Genomic DNA, 25,726 nt, shown 5'->3' with positions numbered 1-25,726 from the left:
CCTGTGTACGCCTTCAGGTGCAGATGGGGGAGCGATATTTATATATAGGCCTTTAGAATGCAAGGCCTCCACCCAGGGGCAATGCTTGTGTAGGCTATACCGTGAGTATCAAATCATATTTTGTCGGAATTGAGTTTTGCATGTGCTTCTCTGGTTTAGGTAGACATATTATTTCTCATGAAGCACTGAAGAGGACTAAAACTTTCCTTAGCCACTTTGCGATCATGATCCTTATTCACGTCAACGAATTAAGAATTGACAATTTCGAAACCGAATTTCCGCTTGGCCGGCTGCTTATGTATGCTGTTATAATGAACCGCATTGTACATTATAAAAAAATATCTGTTATGCATGAATAAAATAATGACGTATCTGTTTGGACAACCAGTTTTAGAAAAAACGATGTGACATGTGGTGAGTTTTGTTTTTTATATTTTCTTTCAACCGTTTTCATGACTATTCACGCAGCAGGCAAAGCTGAATAAATCATGATCATGATATGTACGCTTGGATTGCCCACTAAACCTTGTGTCTATAATAGACAATTTCGTTGTGCCCAACTTGTTTTGGTTTACAAAATGTTTTGGAATTTGCTTGAATCTTGAGCTGATCGGGTCACCTGGGCGATCCGTCCAGCGGATGCTTAAAAGGGATACGATGTCGTTGTATCGATTAATCAAACAAACGTAGTCAATAAAATCTAAAGTTCACTGCTGCTCTATTTATCAACGTGAGTACCTCTTGGTACATTATAGAATTTTTTCTTTCGGCGATTTTTTTACATTTCCAACTATCACCAAATGCATGCAATTATTGTTTAATAACGAAACGAGCCAAATGAAACAAGCCAAACTAAACGAACACATTCTATACATCAAATTGAAGATCACGTTTAGATGTACATGTACATGTAATATGATTGCAAAGCGTTAGGTTGATAGTTGCATGAAATGAAAAAGCACTTTTATTCACTCGGGCGCACTTAATTTGGCACGTTTAAGTTTTAAACAAGCCAAAATAAACGAGTGAATGAAATGTGTAGTGTATTCAACAGGTATATTAACAGTAATGTACACAGTTTATTCATCAAGTTGATTAACTGCAACCGTGCAGTGTATTCAACAGGTAAATTAACTGTAGTGTAAATAGAGTGACTCAACCACTCTCGTAATTACATTAGAGCGGCCGCCTCAGCGCCACCACGCGGGACCTACTGGTATTAGGCTATAGCGTAAACATTTTAATAATACAATATATTCAACTACAAGACTTGCAGTGTATTCAACAGGTAAATTAACTGTAATGTAAACATTCTATTCATCCAGTTCTTTAACTGCTATATGCGCAGTGTATTCAACAGGTAACTTAACTGTATAATGTACCAGCTTATTAATCCAGTTATTTAACTGCAAAATGCGCATTGTATTCAATAGGTAACAGTATATAACGTAAACAGTTTATTCATCCAGTTAATTAACTGCAAGATGTGCAGTGTATGTATTCAACTGGTAAATTAACTTTGATGTAAACACCAACTGCAAGATATGCAGTGTATTTAACAGGTAACTTAACTGTATAAGGTACCAGCTTATTAATCCAGTTATTTAACTGCAAAATGCGCATTGTATTCAATAGGTAGCAGTATATAACGTAAACAGTTTATTCATCCAGTTAATTAACTGCAAGATGTGCAGTGTATTTATTCAACTGGTAAATTAACTTTAATGTAAACAGTAACTGCAAGATATGCAGTGTATTCAACAGGTAACTTAACTGTATAATGTACCAGCTTTATATTAATCCAGTTATTTAACTGCAAAATGCGCACGTCAGTTGACTCAACAGTTAAATCAACTGCATGATGATACGGCATGAAGTTCACATCAATATCATGTGCTACACTTAATGGTTCGCATTCGTGCATCATGTTGAGGTATACGCTTCAAATGAACAGGTGTTCACATAATGCGTCTCATCTCGTCTGCTCCTCTTGTGTATGTTGGCCTCCATTAGAGCCCATTCCTTCCAACACAACTGTTCGATCCATGTTGATGCATTGTATGGTATAGGCCATGTGGATTCAATAGCTTTTATTCACAATTGCATGCAGCAATGATATAGTCAATATACGTGTTTACGCGCATAGACACATCAGGGCAGAAGCGACATAATAGTATCTTGTCTATATCAACAAGTCCTGGACTTGGACTCGGTGTGTGATATCCAGAGGATTTGTGGAAAGTTATCCTATACGCTTTGTTAATAAATGGAATAAATAATGCAGCTACGCAAAAGGTAGGCTGTAGTTTTTAACGCTTTTTCTCATTCTTACTTGGATATATTCAGTATCCTGATATACAATGATAATATCAAATTTCTGTGACACTATCACATATTAATGTTCCCATCTCATATGTTGCATGTAGTGACGGACACTTACATGTACAATAATAAACGCGCGTGGTTAGGGTTGTATTATTTTACTGTTATGTATTAATGTACATGATATTATGATGATATTGGTCATTTCTCATGGTTTGGTGACATTTCTTTTTAGAACAGGTCCGGACGCTCCTATAAAAGACTATTTATTGTAGCTTGTTTGTACTAACATGTTCAAAGGCTACGTATATGACTGACGCAGTTTGTTAAATTCGGGTCTATCATACACTGGTCTTACCACCGGGGTTAAACTTTATCTTTGGAAAGTGTCTAATTCTTTGGTTGTCCCTTCATGTCTCTAGAGAAACGTGATATTACTTCAGTGGAGGTAGAGCTTTTTGAAATCTCATCATTGTTGAAATATTGATTCTGGGTGTGAGGAATGGAGCATAATCGGGGAAACATGGTGATATCTCACTTTTTCACCTTGTTTTTGAAATGGCCTGTCCTGAATCATGCCGATATCTCGGCGTTGCGCATCAATCCCTTTGAAGTAGGGATCCCGACATGCAGCGCCATTCAAATCTTGTATAAACCTCAAAAGAGATTTGATGCGTACAAAGGCCCGATCACTGACATCGTCGGGCGAACTCAATATCCAAAGTATGGAATATAATAGCAAATTCAAGTTTGGAGCGGAGCTGGGAAACTAGTTCTCGGCGAGTTTACCAGGGTAAGAGTTTGCACTTCACGACTGTATCTGATTGACGAACACCCAAATTCATTTCGAAGATAGGCCCTATATGATGGTAGGAGCATCCGACAAGTCGCTCTCGTATCTAAGGGTATACCTCTCGACACCCTTTGACACCCTTTGTCACGCACTCACCGGCGTTGTTGTGAAAGCACCTGTTCGCACATGCTGATGTGGATGCTTATGTGCTATCATGAATCTTAATCAAAATAAATCAATTTGATTGGCATAAATCTGCATAATTTCGCGATTGCTATGTACCGAAATATGAAAACAGAAATAGGCGTACTATTTGTGACTTTCTGACGTATGCAGGCTGCCATTGTATTATGAACAAGTATCGTGACCCTATACATGTATATGTCTGTGGGGTTTTGTGGACTTCGAATATGAAGAGATTGATATTTCCCAATTGCTAAACGAATCTAAAATGCATGGAAATTTACCTTGGAACGTACGCGAATGGATACAGCCCGCATGCGGTTACGAATTTTCGCTTACATATGGGCTATATGGTTTGTAAGGTGGCTGGGAAAGGACTTCACGTGTTTTTTAAGAGAGTTGTACATGTATAAAAAGATATCTAAAAAAAAACACGCCATTCGACTGTCCTGTCAGTTGATTTTTGGTAACACTCAGGCGTTGGCGATTACATGTAGATTGCATTGCATGAGTTGCAGCAAAAGGCATAAAGTCTTAAATTAGCGTTAAGTCTAAAGGACTTAACTGAAGAAGAGAACGCCAAATTAAGTTAACGCCAGCGTTGGTGACAAACTTGTTTTGAACAAACAGGCCCTGCTCCATTGGCCCTGCTCGTACTCTTATCGCATATTGCTCGTATTGATACGGTACTCCATGTACGGTCATACAGTGCTGATGCAACGCATATTCTGCACCAATTAAATCATAAATTAAGTGGCCCTCCACGTGCATCATTCATGTGCAAGATAATGCAATACCGCCATTCCAAAACTATCCATCAGTGTTATATCATTTTAAAGGATGCTTGACTAATTATTATCAATTTGCTAATTGCGCTCCACCATATGGTATTTTAAGTCACTCTCAATATTGGAAGTAGGTTCCTCTATTACATCTTTGACACTGAATATCATCGACTCGCGAGTTGGCCTCGTCGATTATCGGGGAATCACAGGTGCAGATGGAGACCCAGAATCAGTCGATCGCCCAATTACGTCAATTCAAAGCATGACTGACTGATTTTGGATTTTCATGCGCCTGTGGGAAAATCGGCGAAATACGATATGATGAAAGAAATTATCAACTGTTGCCCTGGTTTCTGTTATAGAATTTAATTGGCGGGGCATATTTTACCCTATTTCCTGTCTGAATTTCTGCACGTGAAGATGTTGACCTTGCACTATACCACTTGCAAGACTGATGTTGCTCATTTTGCCAGACCGCACTTCCATCAGGGTTACCTGTTTTCAGAGACATTCTGGATATTTGAAAGAATCATTCTGTTACAGACAGGTCAACACGTAACTTTCTTTTGACATTGCGCTGTATTTTCTGTTTTTCGTCAAACATCTGGCCAAAATGTTTCTGCATTGTATTATTTTATATTTCCAGATCGGCACCAGTGGTTTTGAAGCGGTGCAGCCAAGTCTGCACCTGTGGACATGGCTATGGTATTGCCTGACGAATCTCAAAATCACCATGAGCTCAGTAGAACAGCCACGAGTTTCACCTACAGATACGGCAAGTTTGGGAAAGACGGCAATGTCAAAAAGACTTGGCATCTGGCTGCAGTTAGTGAGCGCCCTGTTATGACACCAGGGCATCAGACAGCAGTAATACGCCAAGAAACGCCTTCTAAATTTGCCTTCTCAAAAAAGAAAGAAAAATTCGCTAAATCGCTTCGACATGCAAGTTATCCGCTCTTGAAGAATACTTGTGACTGTATTTATGACGTAGGAAAACAACGAGATCGTCCGTCTCTTTCAAGAGTGTCCGTAAAAAGGATTGGCCATAAATTGAAATATACGGCACAACGAAGGGAGTTTGGTAAACCTAAGTCATTCAGTAGCATTTCTGAAAAGATTGCGAAGTTTCCTCTTGCAAGAAAATATCGTGATTACTTGAATCAGAACTCTGAGGGTACATGCAACTCCGATACTTCTGAGAGTGAAGTTGGAACTGTGACATCGGATACTTTGAATTCGTATCGCAGCCCTTCGACTGGTCACAGGGAACGTAATAGAGCCAGGAAAGACGTCGATATTTTCACTGTTAATGCTGATGCAAATCCGTCTCCAAGACAGGTATTGAATAAATCCCCCCGTTGCAAACCGTTGTGCAAAAGGAAATCAGATTCTCGTGTTAGTAGAGTAGACAAAATTCGTGGATTAAAAAAAAATGGATACCGATATCTAGAAACTCTAAGGGTCCGTGACAATAAGACAAGCTTGCTGCATGTAGATAATAAGATTTCAACAGGATTTGCTCAAAATCAAACCACTCATGAAAACAAATATAGCCAGATTTATGGAAGGATAAAGAAGAGAAAACGTGTGAGAAAGATATTTGTTGATGGACTTTGGATCCCCGTGCGGAGTAAAAAGGACATACAACAGCTCTTCTGTACAGATCCCGTTGTGGTTCTTGAAAGGATTCCGGCAGCGGTGCTGCGCCGTTTGACGATACGGGGACGCCAACGCGTAACTATGAGCGTTCTGGATACCACAGAGCCACCAAAAGAAATGGAGGATGATATTGACGAATTGAAACAAAACATTGCGGAAAAGAATTTAGGAGGTTGCGAATATCCAATGGATTTGACAAATTACTCCTTGGGGGCTCCTGATAAACTTTTTGAAGTTGATCCGTCGATATCGTTTAACATCGACAAATTGAGGAAAGCCTGTGACGCTTTTCGGTCGAGAGAAACCAGCACTGGTCCGGACCCTGTCATCTCTGGGTACAGGCCTGAGGAGGAGGAAAGACCGCGTAGCGACGAACCGGAGTATGTCTATTTTGACGAACCGACAGAGGGTGATGAAGTGTTTCGTGATCCGTACGATATGAACGCTTTTGGCGACAGCAGCAAATTCTTCGAACTGCAAGATCCGACTCCAAAAGACGTAGGGTCTAGTGCAAAAGACGACGATAGTAAAAGGGACTTGCGTGTCCCAAACATTAGTGATAATGGCAAGAACGAAAATCCGGTTAAACTCAAAGATGCTGTTAAAACACCCCGAAATATTTTTGAGGCAAACAAATATTCACAAAGTACTTGTGACTCAAAGCTGGATCCGAAAGGCACAGGCTTCAAGGAGTCTGAGTTAGTTGGTAACCTAGACATCGATGAGAGGTTATCAAATATCTTTTACCGGAATAGAGACAGCACTGACCCCGGAGAGCCTTATTCACCGGAGTACATCGACCACACCCTGCATAAGTCCCCCACACCTCCGCTCCTTGATAACTGCGTGGACGAAGGCTCTGAAGAAGAGATCCCGCAATCGCCTCCTGGTATCATTATTATTGAGACTTCCTTTCCGTTCGAGCCGGTGTCCCCTCTCCGAGACGACCCAGGCCCATCTCCTGCTCAGAAAGTAGTTCCAATAGACTCCAAACCCGCATCAACAGGTGCGTCTTTGACGCTAAATGTGTCTTCTCCATCCCATGTCGTCTCATCGACGCCAGTGACTGCGGCTGGCGAGACGGTCATAATTGAAGAAATCAGCTCGCCACAGAACGCTGTGCTAGTGTCCGATAGTGTTCAGATACCAGAAATTGAGTCCGACACTCCAATCCCATTAAGACTTGATGGCAAGAAAATAGAGTCAAATTCCACTAACGCTCCTTTAGAAAAAGGGGCCTGTGACCTCGAAACCGTTATTGAATTATCGATTCCAAGATCTGATCAAGAAGCCGTCAGGCATGAAGCAACTAGAGACCAAAATGTAGCATCTCACGATAATCGAAAGGACGATGCCAAAAATAAGGGTTCAGGATTATGTGACGATTTCGAAATGGATATAGAAAGGGACGAGCCCTACCCGATAAGTATGGTGGTAGTGAACATGCAAGACGGTGCTGACCGAATTACACAATCTGTAGTCAGCATGGTTAACAATAGTTCTGACGGTCTTCAGGAGCAGGAAGCAGCGCATGATGATGCTCAGCAATACGACAAGGTCTATGATCTGTCCACGACGACTGTTCCTAAGGACGAATTTGAAATAGAGGACCGTGCATCGTCACTGACTGGCACCACTGTTTTTGGAGAATCGTTTCCATATGGTTTTGAGATAACCCCGTCTGGTACGAGTCGGCACGAACGGAACAGCCTCATCTCGTCTGCTGAGCTTGACGCCATTGAGCGGATGACAAATGGAAATCTCTCAGACGATGAAGTATTCCCTACACTCGTGATTAATGAAGATAATTCAAATCTTGGAAGTTCGGCCAATGAGTCGGCACCAGATTTGGTAATAGAGAATGTTGTTTCATTGAAAAATGTCGCCGGGAATTACCTTGATCAGGATTACCAGTTTAAAGATTTCAATATTGATGTCGCGGTAACGAAAAGCAATGAAAATACTGAAGGAGAACAGACATTTGGAGGACAGAACTTCATTTCTGAGCCTGATAATGACATAAGGGCAATGGGGTCCAATAACGACAGTCAAGAAAAGGAAGTTGCGGCGGGTTCGGTTAATGTAAATGTAACTGAGGCCATAGACATGACGTCATCACTTGGAAAAACGACCAGCCATGTCCCACGCGACTCGTCGCCCGAGTCAACCAAGAGCGAAGGCAGTCTCAAATGCATCTTGACTAAAAAGAAGGACAGTGGTGCTCAGGTCCGCTATGTTATAAAATCACTGAGTTCTGTCGACTCGGATGACCCGGCACCTTTCTTCACTCGTTCCAGAGACGAAAGGGGTGATCCGGCGGAACCTATTTCATTCGATGGTTCATACTCGCCCTACAATGCACGAGAAAATCACACGAGTATTAATGACAGCGAAATTAGCTATGTCACGCGGGAGCAAGCGATACGGTCATGCTCTGCTCTTGCTGACATACCTAGGCCTACGCTCTCAAAGACGACAGAAAATGAACATATGTCACCACAACTAAGGGGAGATATGCAGAGCTCGCGAAATGCTGACTGTGTGAAGCCGAAAACCCACAAAAAATCTAAGACGAAAATGGCTCGAGATTTGAAGCGACATATTGGTAAAAATCACCCTAACTTGGGTGTGGGTCAAACTAAATTCATCAAACGACCCCTAATTCGTAGGAGTAGAATCTCATCGACTCTAAAACAATTTTATACCCGCTCAAAATCTCATAAATTGACTGTAAAAATCTCATCACCCGAGCAAAATTTGATAAATTCGCGGCATGTTTCCAAAAAGGCCGAGAAGGGCCATGTCAAACGGACATGGCGTCCCGAAAAGTATGATACATGTATGCAGAGTGATATGAGCTCTGACCTCAGCGACCTTGGAGATTTGGTCGAGCCGGTTATTACTAGGAAGCGGAGGCCGCACAGAAAGAAAAAAAAGGGTCGGAATATACCAGAAGCAAATGATGAGAAGGCGTCAGGACAGAAACAAGACACAAGTACTGGTATGTACCATTTTATCGCAATAACAATTGAACCAATCTTTCACTCCCATGTTGCCATCTAGACCTGATTTTGAGAGCGACTTTTTACAATTTGCGTGGTTTTGTATCGGAGAGAATGAAAGGGAATAAGCACGGTGGATGGCCATGAATTACCCAATGACGTGGTATGTAATTAAATTGACTAAAGTATGTTGATTTACACCTGACACGTATACATATATTGTCCAATCAGGAGCACTCAGTCTTGCTTCCCCGTGGTAGTGATGAGAAACAAACCAATCACAGTCCATCATCTGACAGTCCATAAAGCATTTATTGTCCTATCAGCAGCCTTGGATTCTGCTTCAGCGTGGTAACGATATAAGTAATTGGCCAATCTCTGATTTTCTGTTTGGTCATGGTCGAATCTGTTGCAATAGCTTACGTACTAAGTCGGGAGTTTTCGCAAAGCCTCCGAAACGCTAACGCGAACGCCTAACCCATTGTTCGACACCCTGATCGCAATGCCAAACAGTGATGTCGGCATTGGCGTTGGCGTTTCGGGGGCTTCGCGAAAACTCCCTAATGACCCAATTCACATTCCCTGTCGCGTCGTTCAATCAGAAGCATTCAATTCTGCTTCACCGGCGTATTATTATGAAACGTGTCTTCATGTTACCTTTGATTATTACATTTTCCTTTAAATTTAAACGAAGGATTTGATGCTTGGCCAGAAACGATGCTGATAGGAAGTCACCACCGTTACTGAAATTGGGTTTCTTTTAGACAGTTGTATGAAACTGCTCTTTGCAATGAAAAGAACTTAAGAACTGCTCATAAACTTGTTTGTTTGCAGACGTGGCTTTTCATGAAATGACGCAATACGCTTTTTTGTGTCAGTGACACGTTTCTGTTCAACTAAGTTTTATCACATCGATAACAGATGGTGTACATGTATTAATTTGACATAATTTAAAACAGAAAATAAAGACATTCTCGATGACGTCACATATACCACAACCAATGAGATTGCAGTTTTTTTACTCGTCAAGATTTACGTGTCAGACATCCGTGCATGTTGGTGACAAAAGTCGATCTCATTCATGATTGATTTTTTTCTAGTGTTGGTTACATTTCGTTTGAATTCGTTTCGGGATATACATGTAGTTGGATTTTTTTGTATGATTCACCGATGTATAGCATCTGCTATGCATCCGTGTATGCTTGTATTGCGCGCGCTGCATACCCTAATTCGGTACACGGCGTTCTTTTTCCTTGTGTGACCTTTCCAACATGTCGACTTTTCACTAATTCGTGTTTCAATTAGAATAGACTCAAAAGTCCATAAGTTGAAATGATTAGGCTTAAATTGCAGTCAAAACTACACTTATGGATCCCTTGTCCGAATCAAGTCCGAATAGCCTCTCAATCCGTAGTTCGGAATTGAAGTTCCGATATTTTATTTCGAACTTATTGTCTGTCATCGAAATATCATTCAAAATCAGGACACGTGTTGTGAAGATCTCTTCAAACTCTTGTCCGCCCACTTCTCAAGTTTGAAAATCCACTGCAGCGACTCACCGAAACATGTGGCAGTCGCCACACAATAGTTGAGATGTACAGTGTATGGTATAGTCATAATTTGATATTAGGACCATACTCATTGATTAAATGTATGTACATGTACGCACGTATGTTTCACCATCTGGTTAATATCACTCTGAATCAACTAAGGCCTATTTTAACAGACCTCGCTTTTAGTGCGCTTAACGAGGAGGACCTACGTAGCTCAGAAAATTTTGCAGCGCGAAATCAAATTTTTAAAAGTGAGATCTGTTCCCAACGAATTCCAGTCTTAATTAATACCTCCAGACTGTGGCAAACCGTTTTAACAGTTGAGTACTGATCAAAACATATGTATCGACAATTTGTTTTCATCTTTTAGCCCCATGCGTTCGGGAGATAGACCAAAATAAATACAATGTACAAGTTATCATTTCTTTTAACCCAACCGCGACAACACCCTTCCTGCAGCAGGACTGAGTAAGACCAAAAACACATCACTTTGAAGTAATGCGCTTTTGGTACATGGAAGACCCATAATACGACAAGAATTTTCGAATTGAGTGCGCAGCTGTATGGTATACATGCAATTGCCGGTGTTTCGTTTTCGTCTGTTCCTCATATTGCAGTGTTTCTATACCATAGACAGCTAGGCCAGGACTTTTTGATAGGGGAAGAAGAGAGAAACATTTCAATCTGTCCCAATGCACAATTATGAGCAGAAAAACTCAAAAACGTAACTTTATACGGCCTTAATTGTTGTAATGTAATACGTTCATCCCTCGGCTATATTTTGCTCATATTCTAGTTTGGGCATTTTTTCTTCTTTTTTTGATTGCGACCGACAAAAGACCAATATGCCTCTAAGCATCGCCGCTGGGCATGTTTATCAGACACAAAGCCACATTGCGGCTTTAAAGGCGCGAAATCTTTGATAAAATATCGATTTTACTAATGCCTTTGCAAAACAATGTTCCACCCTACCCGATTATGATAATCTGCCGTAGGCAATTGATGATATTTTAATGTGGCGAAGGTGTAAACCCATTAAATTATATCAAACCCGCCGGCTTTCTTTATGATTTTTTTGTGTCAAGGTCACTTTTTGTGTGAATATAGACCACTGCTCCAAGTTCATCGAGATGTGTACATGTTATGTGAGTTGTGTGATAATACATTGCAAGCATGATAAAGCCCTTTACCTTGGGAATATCTTTATTTCAACCTCGGTCTACATGTACAGCGATTACCTGTTGAGAGTATTTTCCCCATTAATGTATCTCCCGTATTGTTTTCCTTCAGAAGGCGATGACCTCCCGGAGATCTTGCCACCAAAGCGGCGACGGGTGCGTCCTCCTCCGCCCGTCGCCCAGCTGATTGAAGAGAGCGAGGTCATAAGTCGGCTGTCGCGAGAATTCCCTAAGCATAACTGGTTGGAGAATAAAATCAAATTATTCGACCAAAATCAGGAGGACGGGCAAGAATTGGCACCGGACATGCCGGATGCGCAGTATTTTCAGCAACTGGTGGAAGATTTTAACAATGTTGACGAATCGGCACCGGACCTCGGGCTTGCTGTCAGAGACGAAAATAAGGACTCTGACTCTGTGCGACAAATTGCAAATTGCAGCAGTGGCCAAGAACCTGCTCAGCAGGTTGTAGAAACGGGGAGGCGAAGTGAAATTGATACATATAATTCGGCTCAGCAAGCAACGGACTTCAGCAAAACTGCTGACTCAGCAGAACTGCATGTTGACTTGAGCAACGCTACGGAGTCCCACCAACACGCTCCAAATTTGACGCCCGTCAGCGAGCTAGAGCAACGCATAGTTGACACTAATTATGATGTCCAAGATGATCAGATACCTCGCCATAATGCGCTTGAGCAGGAAAAACCACAGGAGCCGTGTTCTGAGCCAGGGAAATGTACCCCCGTCATGGAAGGCTCACATGGATCGAGCGACTTCATGATGTCAGAAAAGCCTGTCGGAGACAACTACAATGTGAATTCACCAAAGGTCGCTACTAGTATCAGTGTACGATTGGCTAGGTAGGTTGAAAGGGCGAAGGCCTGATTTTAAAGGGGCGCTTTAAACACTTCCACGTCGGTCCCAATGGTTATTTCAATGCAAAATTATCAGCTGCCGTGACGGGTGCCAGTGCGGTTGGCGTCTGGGTGATGGCCTTCTTCCGCTTCCCAGGCAGGCGGGTATTTCGCGTACCCAGACACTGGGGTCTAGAGCATGGATACAGGGAAACATTTCGCTTATTCGATTTAATTATTATCTGCCAGATGCCAATAATAAAAAAAAGACTGATAAGACTGATCATATCTAAACAAAACATCGTCTTGCTTTGTCGTGGGCTTGCCCTATTTGAAATGAATTAAAAGATCGAAAGTTCCCAATTTTGCTTTTTAGATTGAACGCTGTTCATGTACATGTAAGTGAGCTTACTTTCAACACATGTATTATATATTTCTTGCAGCTCTGGAGATCCGAAACGTCCCGGAGAACTAAGCATGAAGGACACCCTAGATGGCATGATTGAAGCCAGGTTGCTGGAGGATGTCAGGGAGGGTAGGGTGGTAGACCTTACTGTCCCTCAGACAGCTGGTACGTCTTATCAAGTATACATTTAATAGAATCTTTATCAATGATTTTTTTCATGAAAAACCTTAAGTAGGCATATATTTGTCAGTGTTGGCGGAAAAAGTGTTAAAGAAGTGACGGCAATCTTCCCTCTCTGAATTTCTTTTCGCCTTTCGTTAGTAAACTAAACCTGTATTTTTCGGAAAGTCTTTCAAAAGCTTAAAACCCTCATTAAAAATATTTGCTTTTGTTATCAATACAGGCCGATATGTGCTTTTTGGCTCACCGTTAGGGGAGTCTATACGATAGCCCTGTGTCCGTCGTCGTCGTCGTCCGCCGTCGTCCGTCGTCGTCCGTCGTCGTCCGTATCCTGTGTGGCACGTTTCTTAACCGCTTGTGCTATGAACTTGAAACTTTGTACACATGACCTCCTAGGTCAGAGGTACTCTGACACTGAAGTTCGGTTCGGTTTGATTCATGACTTGGCCACCAGGGGGCCAAAACTGAAAACATAAAAAGTGTGATATGTCTCCTATTAATGATTCGTTTTCAATAAAAATTTTATGGTAGGTACTCCTAGCAAGGATACATCACATATCATACGGGTTTTTGATTTGACCTACTTTTCAAGGTCACAGAGGTCAAATGGCGTAAATTGGCCGTTAGGATGTAACTATGGCACGTTTCTAAACTGCTATGACTATTGATCCCAAATTTGGTACACATGTACCCCTTAGTCAGGTGATCTCAGGGGCCGAAGTTCGGTCCAATATGATTTACCACTTGACCACCAGGGGGCAAAATCCAAAAACCTTAAAAATGTGATTATTCCTTAACTTCTTGCTCGATTGCCACCAATTTGATATCATGGGTACATCTAACCACCATACAGTATATGTCACACAGGTTTTTAATTTGACCTACTTTTCAAGGTCACAGAGGTCAAATGGCGTAAATTGGCCGTCAGGCCGTAACTATGGCACGTTTCTTAACCGCAATGACTATTGATCACAAATTAAGTACATATGTACCCATTGGTCAGGTGATCTCAGGTACCGAAGTTTGGTTCGATCTGATTTGCCGTTTGGCCTCCAGGGAGGGGGCCAAATCCAAAATTCTTCAAAATGCTATTATTCCTTAATTACTTGGCCGATTGGCACCAATTTTATATCATAGGTACATCTAATTCTAACAACCATTCAATGTGTCACCCGGGTCTTTTTTGATTTGACCTACTTTTCAAGGTCACAGAGGTCAAATGTACTGTAAATTGGCCATTTTGGGGAAATTGTAATTGGTTGGACCTACATCAAACCTAACACTACATGACACAATACCATGCTCTTCATCCATCTTTCCTCCACATAAGGTGAGCACAATGGCCGTGGTTTTTCTCGATGCACTGTCTGACGGACATGTTTATTATGACAGGTGCATTGTAGTTTTTCATCCCAGTCATAAAATAGTAAACTACCACTTCGCGACAGAAATCAATGGAATAAATTAAGCGGAAACCCTGGTGACTCTGAGTAACATATCATCTATCAATATCAATATACCACTGTCGCCATTGACGTAAATATAGATAACGCCCGGAGATTTTGAGAGGAGAATACCCTATGACCTAGAAGACAGTTCGTGTAAAAATAATTCTGTTACGGAAGTTAGTCAAAATAAATATTGTCGCCGTAATGTTACCTGACAGTATCAACGTGACAAATACATGTAACAATGTAATATAACTATACATGTAATCTACGTCTGGGTGAACACATCAGCAGATTTATATCCTCTGTGTATTCACTGTGTAAATTAGATATCAGAATGTATTTTTAAAAACGTGCCTGAATCTTTTGTGGACATCCACTTTTTATTAAGTAATTGATACCGAGCTTGAGGTATTGGTCGTCTCGCTGAACACCACGAGAGTGGAGCTAAAGGTAGTTCTAAACTGAGGTTGCAGCCATGGCGAAAAGAAAGCTCCAGCCGATATCAATTTGACTAGGAACTAAATTTTATTACACCTGATGAGAATGAAAGTAAGTTCACTCAACAGGTGCTTCCTCTGATAACATGATGCATAATATGTGTTCATTTGAACCAAGTGAATACAATATATTGGTCCGTATTCAAGAGTTTTTACGTGACTTACTATGTCAAGGGCAACCTTCGTATCCAAAACCCCTCCCATCAAGCAAGGGGAATGGACTCTGGAATTTTCAATGAAGGTGACCATTTTTCACTCCAGCCCAAGGAAAAGAACCTGCCCAGGCTGCGCCACAACAAGGAACAAACGATGCCGATAGAACTGGTAATTATTGGAGCGGAAGCGCCACAAACTTCAATATCAGAGGTGATTAGACTTCATCAGAATCCATAGCAGCACTTCAAGGATAATGACTATTATAGTCCATTTCACGAAAAAATGCCACTCTGACTTTTTGTGATTTCGCTCAGAAAATTCAGCAGTCGAACACACACTGTAGACCAGAAAATATCGGCGTGCAGGTTATTTCGCGAATTTCGCTACACGTTCGCGAAAGTATTCTGCAGCGAAAATCTCTTGCTTTTTGCCACACCCAGACGAATGACTATTTCATCCGTAGCAACAGGTAGAAACAAAATGGCTGTCATGATGATTTGATTTCTAAATAATTTCAATACAATGCCTTGGTATTTTTCCATCCTCGGATATTTCAACGTTTACACCAGTTTTGATAAACACATCCTTTTAGATCGTTCCTAAATAATCTTTTCGTTCATTTGAGGAATGGCTCTGTTGTCCTCGGGATAAGACAAGATGTCATTCCTGTGACCGATATATCAAGTCGGAGGAAAGATGATAATAGTGAGGTTTCGCAACGACCCGTTTAGGCCCTACGACGACGTTTATCTATTGTGTGAGTTTACCTGAACAATAGATAAACGTCGTCGAAGGGCCTAACCGGGTGGTTGCGAAACCTCACTATTATATCCCTTCGTGACTGGATATAATAGGAGGTACATGTATATAACATGTACATGTACATCGACCGGTTTTTTGTGGAGCCATAAACGATGAATACGTTTCGTGGTTAAACTCTTTGAAATACATGACTTGTATAAAGTTTATGATTTGCGAATGTGAACGCGGTGACTATTTATCTAAATGGTTACAATGAAGATGATTTAATGTCGGCACATGACCTGTCACGCATGGGGTGGAGCATTGATGTATGATGTCAAATATGTCAAAGAATGAGATATGATCTTTATAATCTGGAATGTTTATCGGACGACTACAAAAAGACTTAGAAGAGATATTCAGTATTTCAGTATTTGAATTTGTTTTCCTTAAAAACAGCGGGCCAAATTCATAGAGGGCGTTTAGCGCAAAACAGCGTTTAACTACTGAATAGACAGGTTCAGGTCCGTCATGTTAATCTTCACAGAATACAATATGCCCTGAAACTGATTAGAGAGAGGTTACCCACGTCTAACCCTTAAACGCCCTTTATGAATTTGGCCCAGCATGTCAAACGTCTGCATAATAAGTCACATCGAGGTATGAGGATATGTTTGAAACTAAGTTCGGGGTGTTTTCGCAACTTGACGCGAAACACCCGTATACACCCGTATAGCTTTACGCATACACGTAGGTAGTTGCTCTGTGTTGTGTACACGTGTACACCTCGCTCAAAAGTACACTCCACACCTCTTGAATGACTATCGCATAATTACCATTAATACATACCCATCTTTGTGTGCTAGATATTGGCCGAATCACCAGACACAGTGAGACCTGTTGACAGTGAATTTTAATAGCCATCCACACTCAGCGCCTATTCACTAAAGAGCTTTATGTCAAAGTAAACAATTTGAATTTCATTAGAAAAATTATCTTGATTCGTGAAAATATTCTACCGCGAATATATCCATCGTTCGGCATTCGCGACCATTTTATACCCCGAAAATTTTCCGTTCTACAGTATCAGATTACTGACAACTTTTCCCGCCATTTAGGCTTTTTGCGTGTAGTGACATTTTCTCGTGAAATGGGCTGAGTAAAGAAATGAAGCTCAACAACTAAGAATTTCAGAATAAGGAAGTTGAAGTCAAGATATATCCACTTGGAAACAAATTTCAAGATGGGAAATCTTTTCAACGAACCCTAATCAAAAAATTTGGTTTCGGAACAGTAATCATGAAGGGACTTCCTTCTTAATCCTTGAAAAGTTAGCTCCTCGGTATGCATGAGACGTCTTTTTCAATCAGCTAAGGCGATGATAAACAATGATAAAACATTGTTGTGTGCCATCGGTTTTTAACTGCATGGCTATACTGGTATTGTGCAAATTGAGCGAAGAATAAGCCGTTTATATCGACTCGAAAAGAAACGTCCGCGTACTCTGTGGCCGGCCCATTTCTTTCATGAACTTGATACAAAGTTGCGACTTTAGCATCAGTCATAATATGGTTATCAAATCTTTACCAAAAACCCGAGTAGAAAATGAGATTTGAGCGTATTTTTTGTAGATTGTCGGTAAGATGAATGTCGAAAATAAACTTCTTATTCTGCGCTCCTTGTGCAATCCAGTGTATACTGGTATTTTAAAATCGTTTTCTCGAGAGGTGTTTCGGCAACCGCTGTTTATAATTTGGTCTGCTAAACCTAATTTGTTTATTGCAAACTCGGCTATCTCCAACCCATCTCGTCATGTGGATTAATGTGTAAAAGACAGTGTACATCTAATACACCAAACGGTAAAATAGAAGACAATTTTGGTCGAACTTTTTCTGCATTGACCGTGAAAGATGCGACCGGAAGGAGTCGAGTTTGTAGTATTATTATATGTTATTATTGTTGGTCTGCATGATGTAAATCTGAATCAAAAGTCATATCTGGTTTGGGATATCAACTTTCCATCTTGGTTAAGATAACTTCCGGTTTTTATCTTTGGTGTTCACAGAAGAACATAGGATTTTAAACATCTTTCGGTATTTTAGAGAGGGAATTACTTAAGGGAAAAATGAACAGATGTCTGATCATTATCAATATTCGGTTGGGAACTGTGTGTCGATGGCAGAACAAAACGGCTCATTGCATGAGACCTATTTTAAGGAAAGGGAGGAAGGAAGCTGGTTCACCTGCATGCGCCCGGAGTGTATGTTGTACTGATATTTATTAGGTATAAGTGGTGATAAATGTTGAGGAACATCAGCCTTCAATTCAGTGCATAGCTCCAGTGAAGTACAAACTGAGCGATATACAATGTACGAAGAATAGGAAGACGTCTGTCGACCAGTAACAACTTTGATGAATGACGTCGTGGTAATTGCCGTGTTTTTTTCCTTTGTTGCTTTCAGGACCCCAGCAGAGACCGACGAAACATTCTACGCCTGTTCAAAGAGTGCAGCCTCAGATAAAATCAAACCATGAGCAACCAGAAGCTGCGCGAACCCAAGCAGAAGTTGTCACAGCAATCAAGAGGCAAATGTCCAAGATGGAAGAACCGAGCGCCTCTGCGGCTGGGCAGCGATCTTTTCCCGGTCGCGATAGTGACAAGGCAGCAAATACGGGGCCTAGCACCTCGAACGTGGGTGCCACAAGCTCGACAGTGTCAGCAGCTGCGAGCGGGCCGGTATCAGTCGTGCCACCTATCCAGACGATGCAGGCCAGTTCTGTGCCGGATCCGCACGTACATTCAAGGTCTGCTGCAACGATCCCCCAAACGATGAACGTTCATCGGTCAGCGCAAATTATGCTTCAGCAGGCTCAGTCAGCTGTGATAAATCAAGCTCACATTGCTCAGATCTCTCACCCATCGCAGATTAAAAATCCACCGAGAACCTGTCCTCAACACCGACCCACTGTGCCAAGACAACCTATGGCATATCATCAGCAAGGATCAACAGCGCTATCCCAACCACCGGCTCTATACAGTCAAACTCAAATCGTAAATTCTCACCAAAACCAAGTTGTCAGATTGGAAATTCCTATTCCAAAAACTCCAGTCACACCAGTCATGGCTAAAACGCCTGACTTTCCCTTTCCTCCAGTTTCTTCTGCACCAGGTCAAGCACCAGCAGTCACGATGCATACTTCTCCACACACATCAGCCTCTGCTGTGAATCGCCAAGGAAAGGTTGTTCGACCTATGACCGCGGGCACATTTGTCAGAGAATACCAAAAAATGAAACGAGAATTCCAGCGCATCGAGGCCATGCTTACAATTAAGGAGAGGGAACGTAAGCAACTTCTGTTTATGAAAAGTAGAATGAGCTTGCTGATTGACAAAATGGAAAATAAGCTTCGGAGCTTGCCAGGGAACTACTCTTCTCAATTAGTCCGAGTGTTGCCAGGAGTCAATGTTGAGCAGACGACGACCCCAAAGAAAACAGGCACTGAAACAGTTGTTCAACCTGGAAGTGGTTCAGGGCCTCCACCAGCGCATGTGAAAGAACCTTTCACTCCAACTGTTCCCCGGACGGATCTAAGAGCAGCGCATTCGAATAAGACGTCTACAGTCCCACGCCAGTTAATATTCATGGACAAAGAGATGAAATCAAGTGACAAACCTGCTGCAGTTGCTTGCGATTTGGTGCCCCAGCCTGCACATGCTCACCCAATTGTTACAGCTGATTCCCTTCTGACTCAGAGACCTGAATGCAAACAAAAAGAAGACGATTGCCTTCATCTATCTGCCTGGAAAAGATATGCCATCAATACAGGCCAAGAGGGATGTGCTGTACATACGAATCCACCTCGGGAACAAGAGCTGCAGAGGCAAGGACAAGAGTCGTCGGCAAAGAAAAATGTTGAGATTATTGACCTTACAACTGAAACGCCTATAGAGAACGTAGAAAACCAGAGCAGAAGCTGTAACGTACATGTAGGGGCAGATGATCCAACAAAGGTATCGCCAGAGAAGGATAAGGAAAAAAGAGTCCAGGAGCTTTTGCGCGTTGTGCAGGTGAAGCGTTCCACGGGAAATGTCGTGTTGCCTCACCAAGTTCAAAATTGGAATCAATGTAGTGCTCCACCAGCGCCAGTAGCTCCAAGACTCTATTCCCCTAATTCAGGCGGTCCACCAGCTTTGGTGCCTCTGAATGCATCAACTCCGAGCGTTACGGGGGCTGGAGAGCAGCACAGTGACCCTAGGGCAGCTCAAGTACAACGATCATTAGAATCAAGTAGAGGAACAGCGGTACATGACTCTGGTCGACCTGTCTACACCAGTGGTAACATTACTCAACCAGGGACACGACCACAATACACTTCAGGCAATGATATCTGCTCAGGACTACCTCTCTTGAGTGGATACAACCCACCCTATGCCAACCACACTATAGGGGAAACCGTAAAGACTGGGAATCCTGTGGGTCAGAGCCCTGGCCCGCAAATGAGTATTGCCCCAAATACGTATTTCAATTCAAAACCTGCCGCTACACCAAACAGACCACCTGATGGATATAACTGCCCCCCAGGACTGCCCAATACCACTATGTATGGACATACCAATATGGCTGGACCACCGGCTGCAAATGGAGTCTTAAGTAGCCCAAACTTGCCTACAGACCGCCCAAGCTCAATCCTCCAAAGTACTCCTCCGGCAAATGCTTTGGATAGGAGTAGGGGATTCTACTCCACTGGACCTAGTCCCACCACCCCAAATAATACTGCCCCTGTAGCATCCGCTTTTCGACAAATCGCAAACTGCCAATCAGCATCGCCAGTCCGAGATCCAACTCGACGCCCCAGCTTCCCAGGAACTCCAGTTCAGAGTATTGACATGGCACCTTCTAATAATGTACCAGTAGCAAACATCAAAGAGACAGAAATGGAGAGCAACAAAACGAAGTGTAAGAAAAAAGCTCCAAAGCGTGGCATGAGCGTGCTGATGTCACAACCACATCCAATGGCCATGCAACATGGACAGTACTACCGTGGACCGTCACCAATGATGACCATGGATCCAAGGGCTAAACTCTCAATGCAAGATCCACGACTAATGGGTTCAGATCGGAGATCGCCCCATGATATGTATATGGCTCATCAAGCTGAAATGATGCCTGGAATGATCCAAATGTCACCTAGGGGCCAAATGATGCACCAGGTCCGTCACCCTTCGCCAAACAAGCAAGCCATAGGGTTTGGAGAACAACCACCTGGTCACCCGATGATGCAGGACGCGCCTGCTTCCTATCGGCAGCGGGAGTTCGCCGCCCAGCACCAGCGGATGATGCAGACATCGATGGGTATGATGCCACCCCAGCAGACAGCACCGAGGATGCAGGCGGTACCGGGTGTGATGCCTGCACGACAGGCCATGATGATGCCTCCTCAGCCTTTGCAGGTATGCTCGCATAAATGAGGCCAGACAACCTTGCATCGTTCTTTTAGAGTTTGCTCACTTATGCGTGTCAGGACCTCGCCTGTCTCGAAATTTCATATTACAAAGATAAAAGACATTCAGACTCATTACATATTCGTGGTACTTCAACTGATTCCTTTTATAAATTGTAGGTTCCCCAGTATAATCCAATGCAGATGCCCAACATGGTAGCAATGGAGGCACCGAGAGGCGGTCGCGAGTTGCCGCACACTGTTGGCGGCCGAGAGGTGCCACAACCCATGGGCGGACTGCGGGAGATGCCTGCCGGACTCTACCAGGCTGACAGTCTGTGCGTGGTCTGCAACCTAAGAGCCGCCTTCCTTTGTTCTGGGTGTAAGCGGATGTGGTACTGCAGCGAAAGATGCCAGGTTTGTATAGACATAATCAATGAAATATTTTTTTAAATTGTTAATCATTGCTCATCGTCGCTCCATGTTCGGTGCCGCAGATTATGGTTAATAATACATCATGAACTAACCATCCATTTTAATTTTCCTGCACAGTCTGTTTTGTGATCAAACATCAGGAATTATTGATTAGTGATTGGGCTGGACATTGATCTCCAGGCGATTAAAAAAAGATGATAAAAGGATAGTGTTTTTTGTTTGAAAGGTCCCACATGTGTGCATCAAAATAAAGTCTTTTGAGGACCAAGGTGGCAGCTGCGTGGCTTGACTGAACTTTAGGTCACTGTTATCAATTTTTGATTTATAGAGCATACGCATAGAAAGGGTATATTGAATGACAATCAGAGTGACTGGACATTCACTGCCACTTGCCAAAAGGTCCTCAGCCTGGTTTTAATTGACGAAATAAGAGCAATACATCATGAGAACAAAACAGTGGCAATGAATCCTTAAACAGTGTAATTTATTGATGGCTTAATGAAGTGTTTTTGCAGAAAGCAGCATTCAGAATGTCCCTGAAGTGTTTTTTATCAGTTCTTTCATTCATGTGTTGTTTTCTCTTCAGGCAAAGTCGTGGCAAGAGAGGCACAGGATGGAATGTCCATCCGCTGTGCTGTAGGGGACAGCCTGTTGGATCAGTTTAGGTGATCACGATAGAGTATATAGGCCTATATAGCCTTGTGGTGCATGTAGCAGCAGAAAGACTCGCTTTTCATTAGTTGCTCTTAAAACCACTATCCCAGAAGAACCCATTTGATATGTTTGAGACCACAGACCTAGATTGGCCGACAACAATGATTGTTGAATGAAATGCCAGAATCTAAACGCTAGGAGATTAATTTCTCATTCTACGTGGTCGGATCCGTCCTCCAGACTTAATGGGGGCTCTCTCTCTTCCGTCTTCCTGGAGACTTGTTGATTAAGGTGTGATGGATATGGAGGTTTAAATCCGATGATAAGCCAGAATGAGGAACCATAACTCAAGATCTCGCCAATATAGGAGTTAAACATCAGAGTGGATTCCCAAGAATTTTTGCTAAAGAAAAGAGGGCATGAGTGTGTGCAGAAATTGTGATCGATCATATAATGTGTTGTTCTTTCGGACGTTCTTCTTGGTGACTTTAAGTTCCGTACATGGAAACTTTGCCAAATGCAAAAAGGACGCGTGTATGAATCCTAAAAAACATTATTCGACCAGTATTTGGGCTGTAAAACGTAATTGATAGGAACTTCCGATATTACCAAAACTCGAGACAAATGGCATTAAATACATTATGGAAATCTTCCAGAGATACCCAATTCTCCCGAAAAAGTGGCATTATAACATTGTTCGTGGAAATCTCGAGATCTATATCTTGTGGACGTGAAAGAAACCTGCGAAGAGGTGGCTCTATGATTGTTCCCGGAAATCTTCAGGAGAGGGATCTCTTGAAAAAGGCAATAATGTTTAAAATACACAGAATTAAAGTTGAATTAGAAATGTTTGTGGAAATCGTGTTGTGAAAGAGTAGCATTAAATTTTTCGTGGAAATCTTCCAGAGAGCAAAATAACGTTGTGAAAGAGTGGCATTCAAGTGTTTGTGGATATCCTCAAGAGTGGCATTCAAATGTTTGTGTATATCCTCAAGAGTGGCATTCAAATGTTTGTGGATATCCTCAAGAGTGGCATTCAAATGTTTGTGGAAATCTTCCAGAGTGGCATTTAAATGTTTGTGGATATCCTCAAGAGCGGCATTCAAATGTTTGTGGATATCCTCAAGAGTGGCATTCAAATGTTTGTGGAAATCTTCCAGAGTGCCAAACTCTCATGATAATGGCATTGCAAATGTTCGTGGAGTGGATTTATTAATCTGTGGAAATGTAGGCCTACTAAATTTTTGAACAAATGGCATTATAAATGTTCATGTTACGTTTAATTAAAGTTAATGTCGGTACGGAGTAATCCAGTTACGTGCGGTAGTCCATTAGAGAGTTCCATTAGAGTGTATCATTAGAGATAATGTCCAATGGAATTGTGGCATTGTCTGCATGCGCTGATGCACACTTAGCTGTCGTGCTAATCTGATGTCATGTCTGAATAATGTGGGGATGGAAAACTGGAACAGATACAGATGAATATATGAAAATAGTTTTCAAAATGCCAGGATAGTGAATAAATAAAGATTCTAGAACTGGAGAAGTCATGCGTTTTAGTATCATGCTATGTAGTGGTGAATCTTAATCAGCTTGAAAAGTCGTGCGAAATCATATCATAATAAACCATCATTGCATTGACTGATGCCCTGTCGAATGAGGACGAATCGAAGTGTGTCTTTTAGAAATTTAACATTCGTAGAGAATCGTCGGTGGATTTAGTACAACGACATTGCTGCCGTACTCAAAACTTTAAAACATGCTCATGGTTTGTGCATAGTAAGATTTTAGCAATTTTATAATGGTGATGATGATCACGGGGAGGGGCACGTACATGTGCTATATATTATCTGGAGAGTTTTATGCATCCATTCTGTGCTTGGAGTTAATGTGGTACGATGTTTTGTTTTTGTGCGTCTTTGAAATTAATTTGTTCTGGTGTGTGATTTGGTGAGTGGGTTGTGTAAAGTTGATTCACAGTGTTTTCTTTGGCTGTGCTTTAAATACATAGTATCCATGTTGCCACTTGTCACGACTGAAACATGACATGAAGCTGAAAGTGACATCGTCGTGAATCCTATGTAGCCGACTCTTTAGAAATTACTTGTTCGACACGATACAAATGACAACATGAATTCTATGTAAACCCAGCCTTAAGCGAAACACAAAATTGTTATGTGAATTGTAAATGTAGCTAATGTGTATGGAAGTATGTCACTGAGGAGGAGCATTGCTGACCCAGTCTAAATAAATATATGTTCAGGTTAATACTAAAATTAAGTTGCGACACAAACCTGCGATGAGCGATAAAACGATTGCTCGTCTGCGTAAGAAATCAATAATTGGCTTTGATATCAATTGAAGGTCACAGCAATGACAATTCTCACATGCACCTCCAATGAACCCGAAAACGAGGTGTTTTTTCTCATGCGATAATCATCACAGGTGACAGCAAGGAAAATATCTCGTTTGCGGGTCATAAGGCATCACTTAGTAACATGTTATTGCTGTTTACAGCACTTGTGCATTTTGAACCTTTGGAGCACCAGCTTTCGTTTTTATCTCGATATGGGATTTTGAATACTTTCAGATCACGGTATAGCCTAGCATTGGGCCATATTATGCGGAATAGATTTCGGGTAGCAGAAGACCGCCCGATCTTGTGACTCGTGAGATTGAGGGTCGTGAGGAGTTCATTTCACCCCTCTTAAATTCGTTTGAAAGTTAGGACGGGTTTTGCCGATATCTAATCCCAAGGCAATACGGTCGTACGATTGGACACCGTGCTTACCCCTGGGGCTCCCCAGCTTCCGTCTGCATGCAGTATCCAATATCTGACCGGTTTGCAATTACTCACTGTGATAAACTTGCAATAATACCTGTGTATTACAGATATTACAAATGATATTTTTAAGAGGCATAATATATACATTAATTTGTTAGTATTACAGAAGTAAACATATTTTACGAAGTATACGCGTTGGAGATCGTATAGTGTGTACATATTAGTATAAGATTAATTTATTCTCTGTCGAAGACATTATTATCATTGGAAGACATTTTGAATAATTCTCAAGCATGGACCAATTTGATATTCTACGCATCATATCCAGGCAAATAATGCAACAGTTAACAAAAGGATATGCATACAAGGCCTATCTCCACATTGGCATTTGGCGCTGTGTTGCCCACGAAAACAAAGCATTTTGCATGATAATGTATACTTTATTTCTTCTTGATAGCGCTTACTTTGACTATATATTGGAAAAGCACTGCCCCATCGGTAGGTTAGGTCCCGACAATTGCAAAGTTTGACAGAAAACAGTGGTTTTTATGGGGTCAAAGATACTCTGTGGATTTTTTTTAATATAGATATTACGGGCCTGAGGACAGGCTCGTGGGGAAAATAGCTCAATAGCCCCCATGCACACGACT

General features: G+C 41.8%; 1 protein-coding gene across 6 annotated transcripts; it reads left to right on the top strand.

The window, feature by feature from the left end:
- On the top strand, positions 1 to 25,726 carry LOC135482538 (uncharacterized). Of its 6 annotated transcripts, none has more exons than XM_064762647.1 (8): positions 1 to 101; positions 4,730 to 8,743; positions 11,588 to 12,335; positions 12,773 to 12,900; positions 15,125 to 15,229; positions 18,223 to 21,212; positions 21,383 to 21,619; positions 22,224 to 25,726. In XM_064762647.1, the coding sequence occupies exons 2-8, from the start codon at positions 4,780 to 4,782 to the stop codon at positions 22,275 to 22,277; spliced, it is 8,226 nt and encodes a 2,741-aa protein (XP_064618717.1). In that variant the 5' UTR covers positions 1 to 101; positions 4,730 to 4,779; the 3' UTR covers positions 22,278 to 25,726. The 6 variants fall into 6 exon arrangements, with proteins under 6 accessions (XP_064618717.1, XP_064618718.1, XP_064618719.1 ...); XM_064762648.1 differs by lacking the exon at positions 1 to 101 and adding an exon at positions 681 to 730; XM_064762649.1 differs by lacking the exon at positions 1 to 101 and adding an exon at positions 2,061 to 2,295 and having other exon boundaries at positions 11,591 to 12,335.

Source organism: Lineus longissimus, chromosome 2 (genome assembly GCF_910592395.1).
Source record: "Lineus longissimus chromosome 2, tnLinLong1.2, whole genome shotgun sequence".
Taxonomy (NCBI): Eukaryota; Metazoa; Nemertea; class Pilidiophora; order Heteronemertea; family Lineidae; genus Lineus; species Lineus longissimus.
The sequence above is the reverse complement of the archived record's forward strand: the minus strand, read 5'-3'. Positions and strand labels throughout refer to the sequence as shown.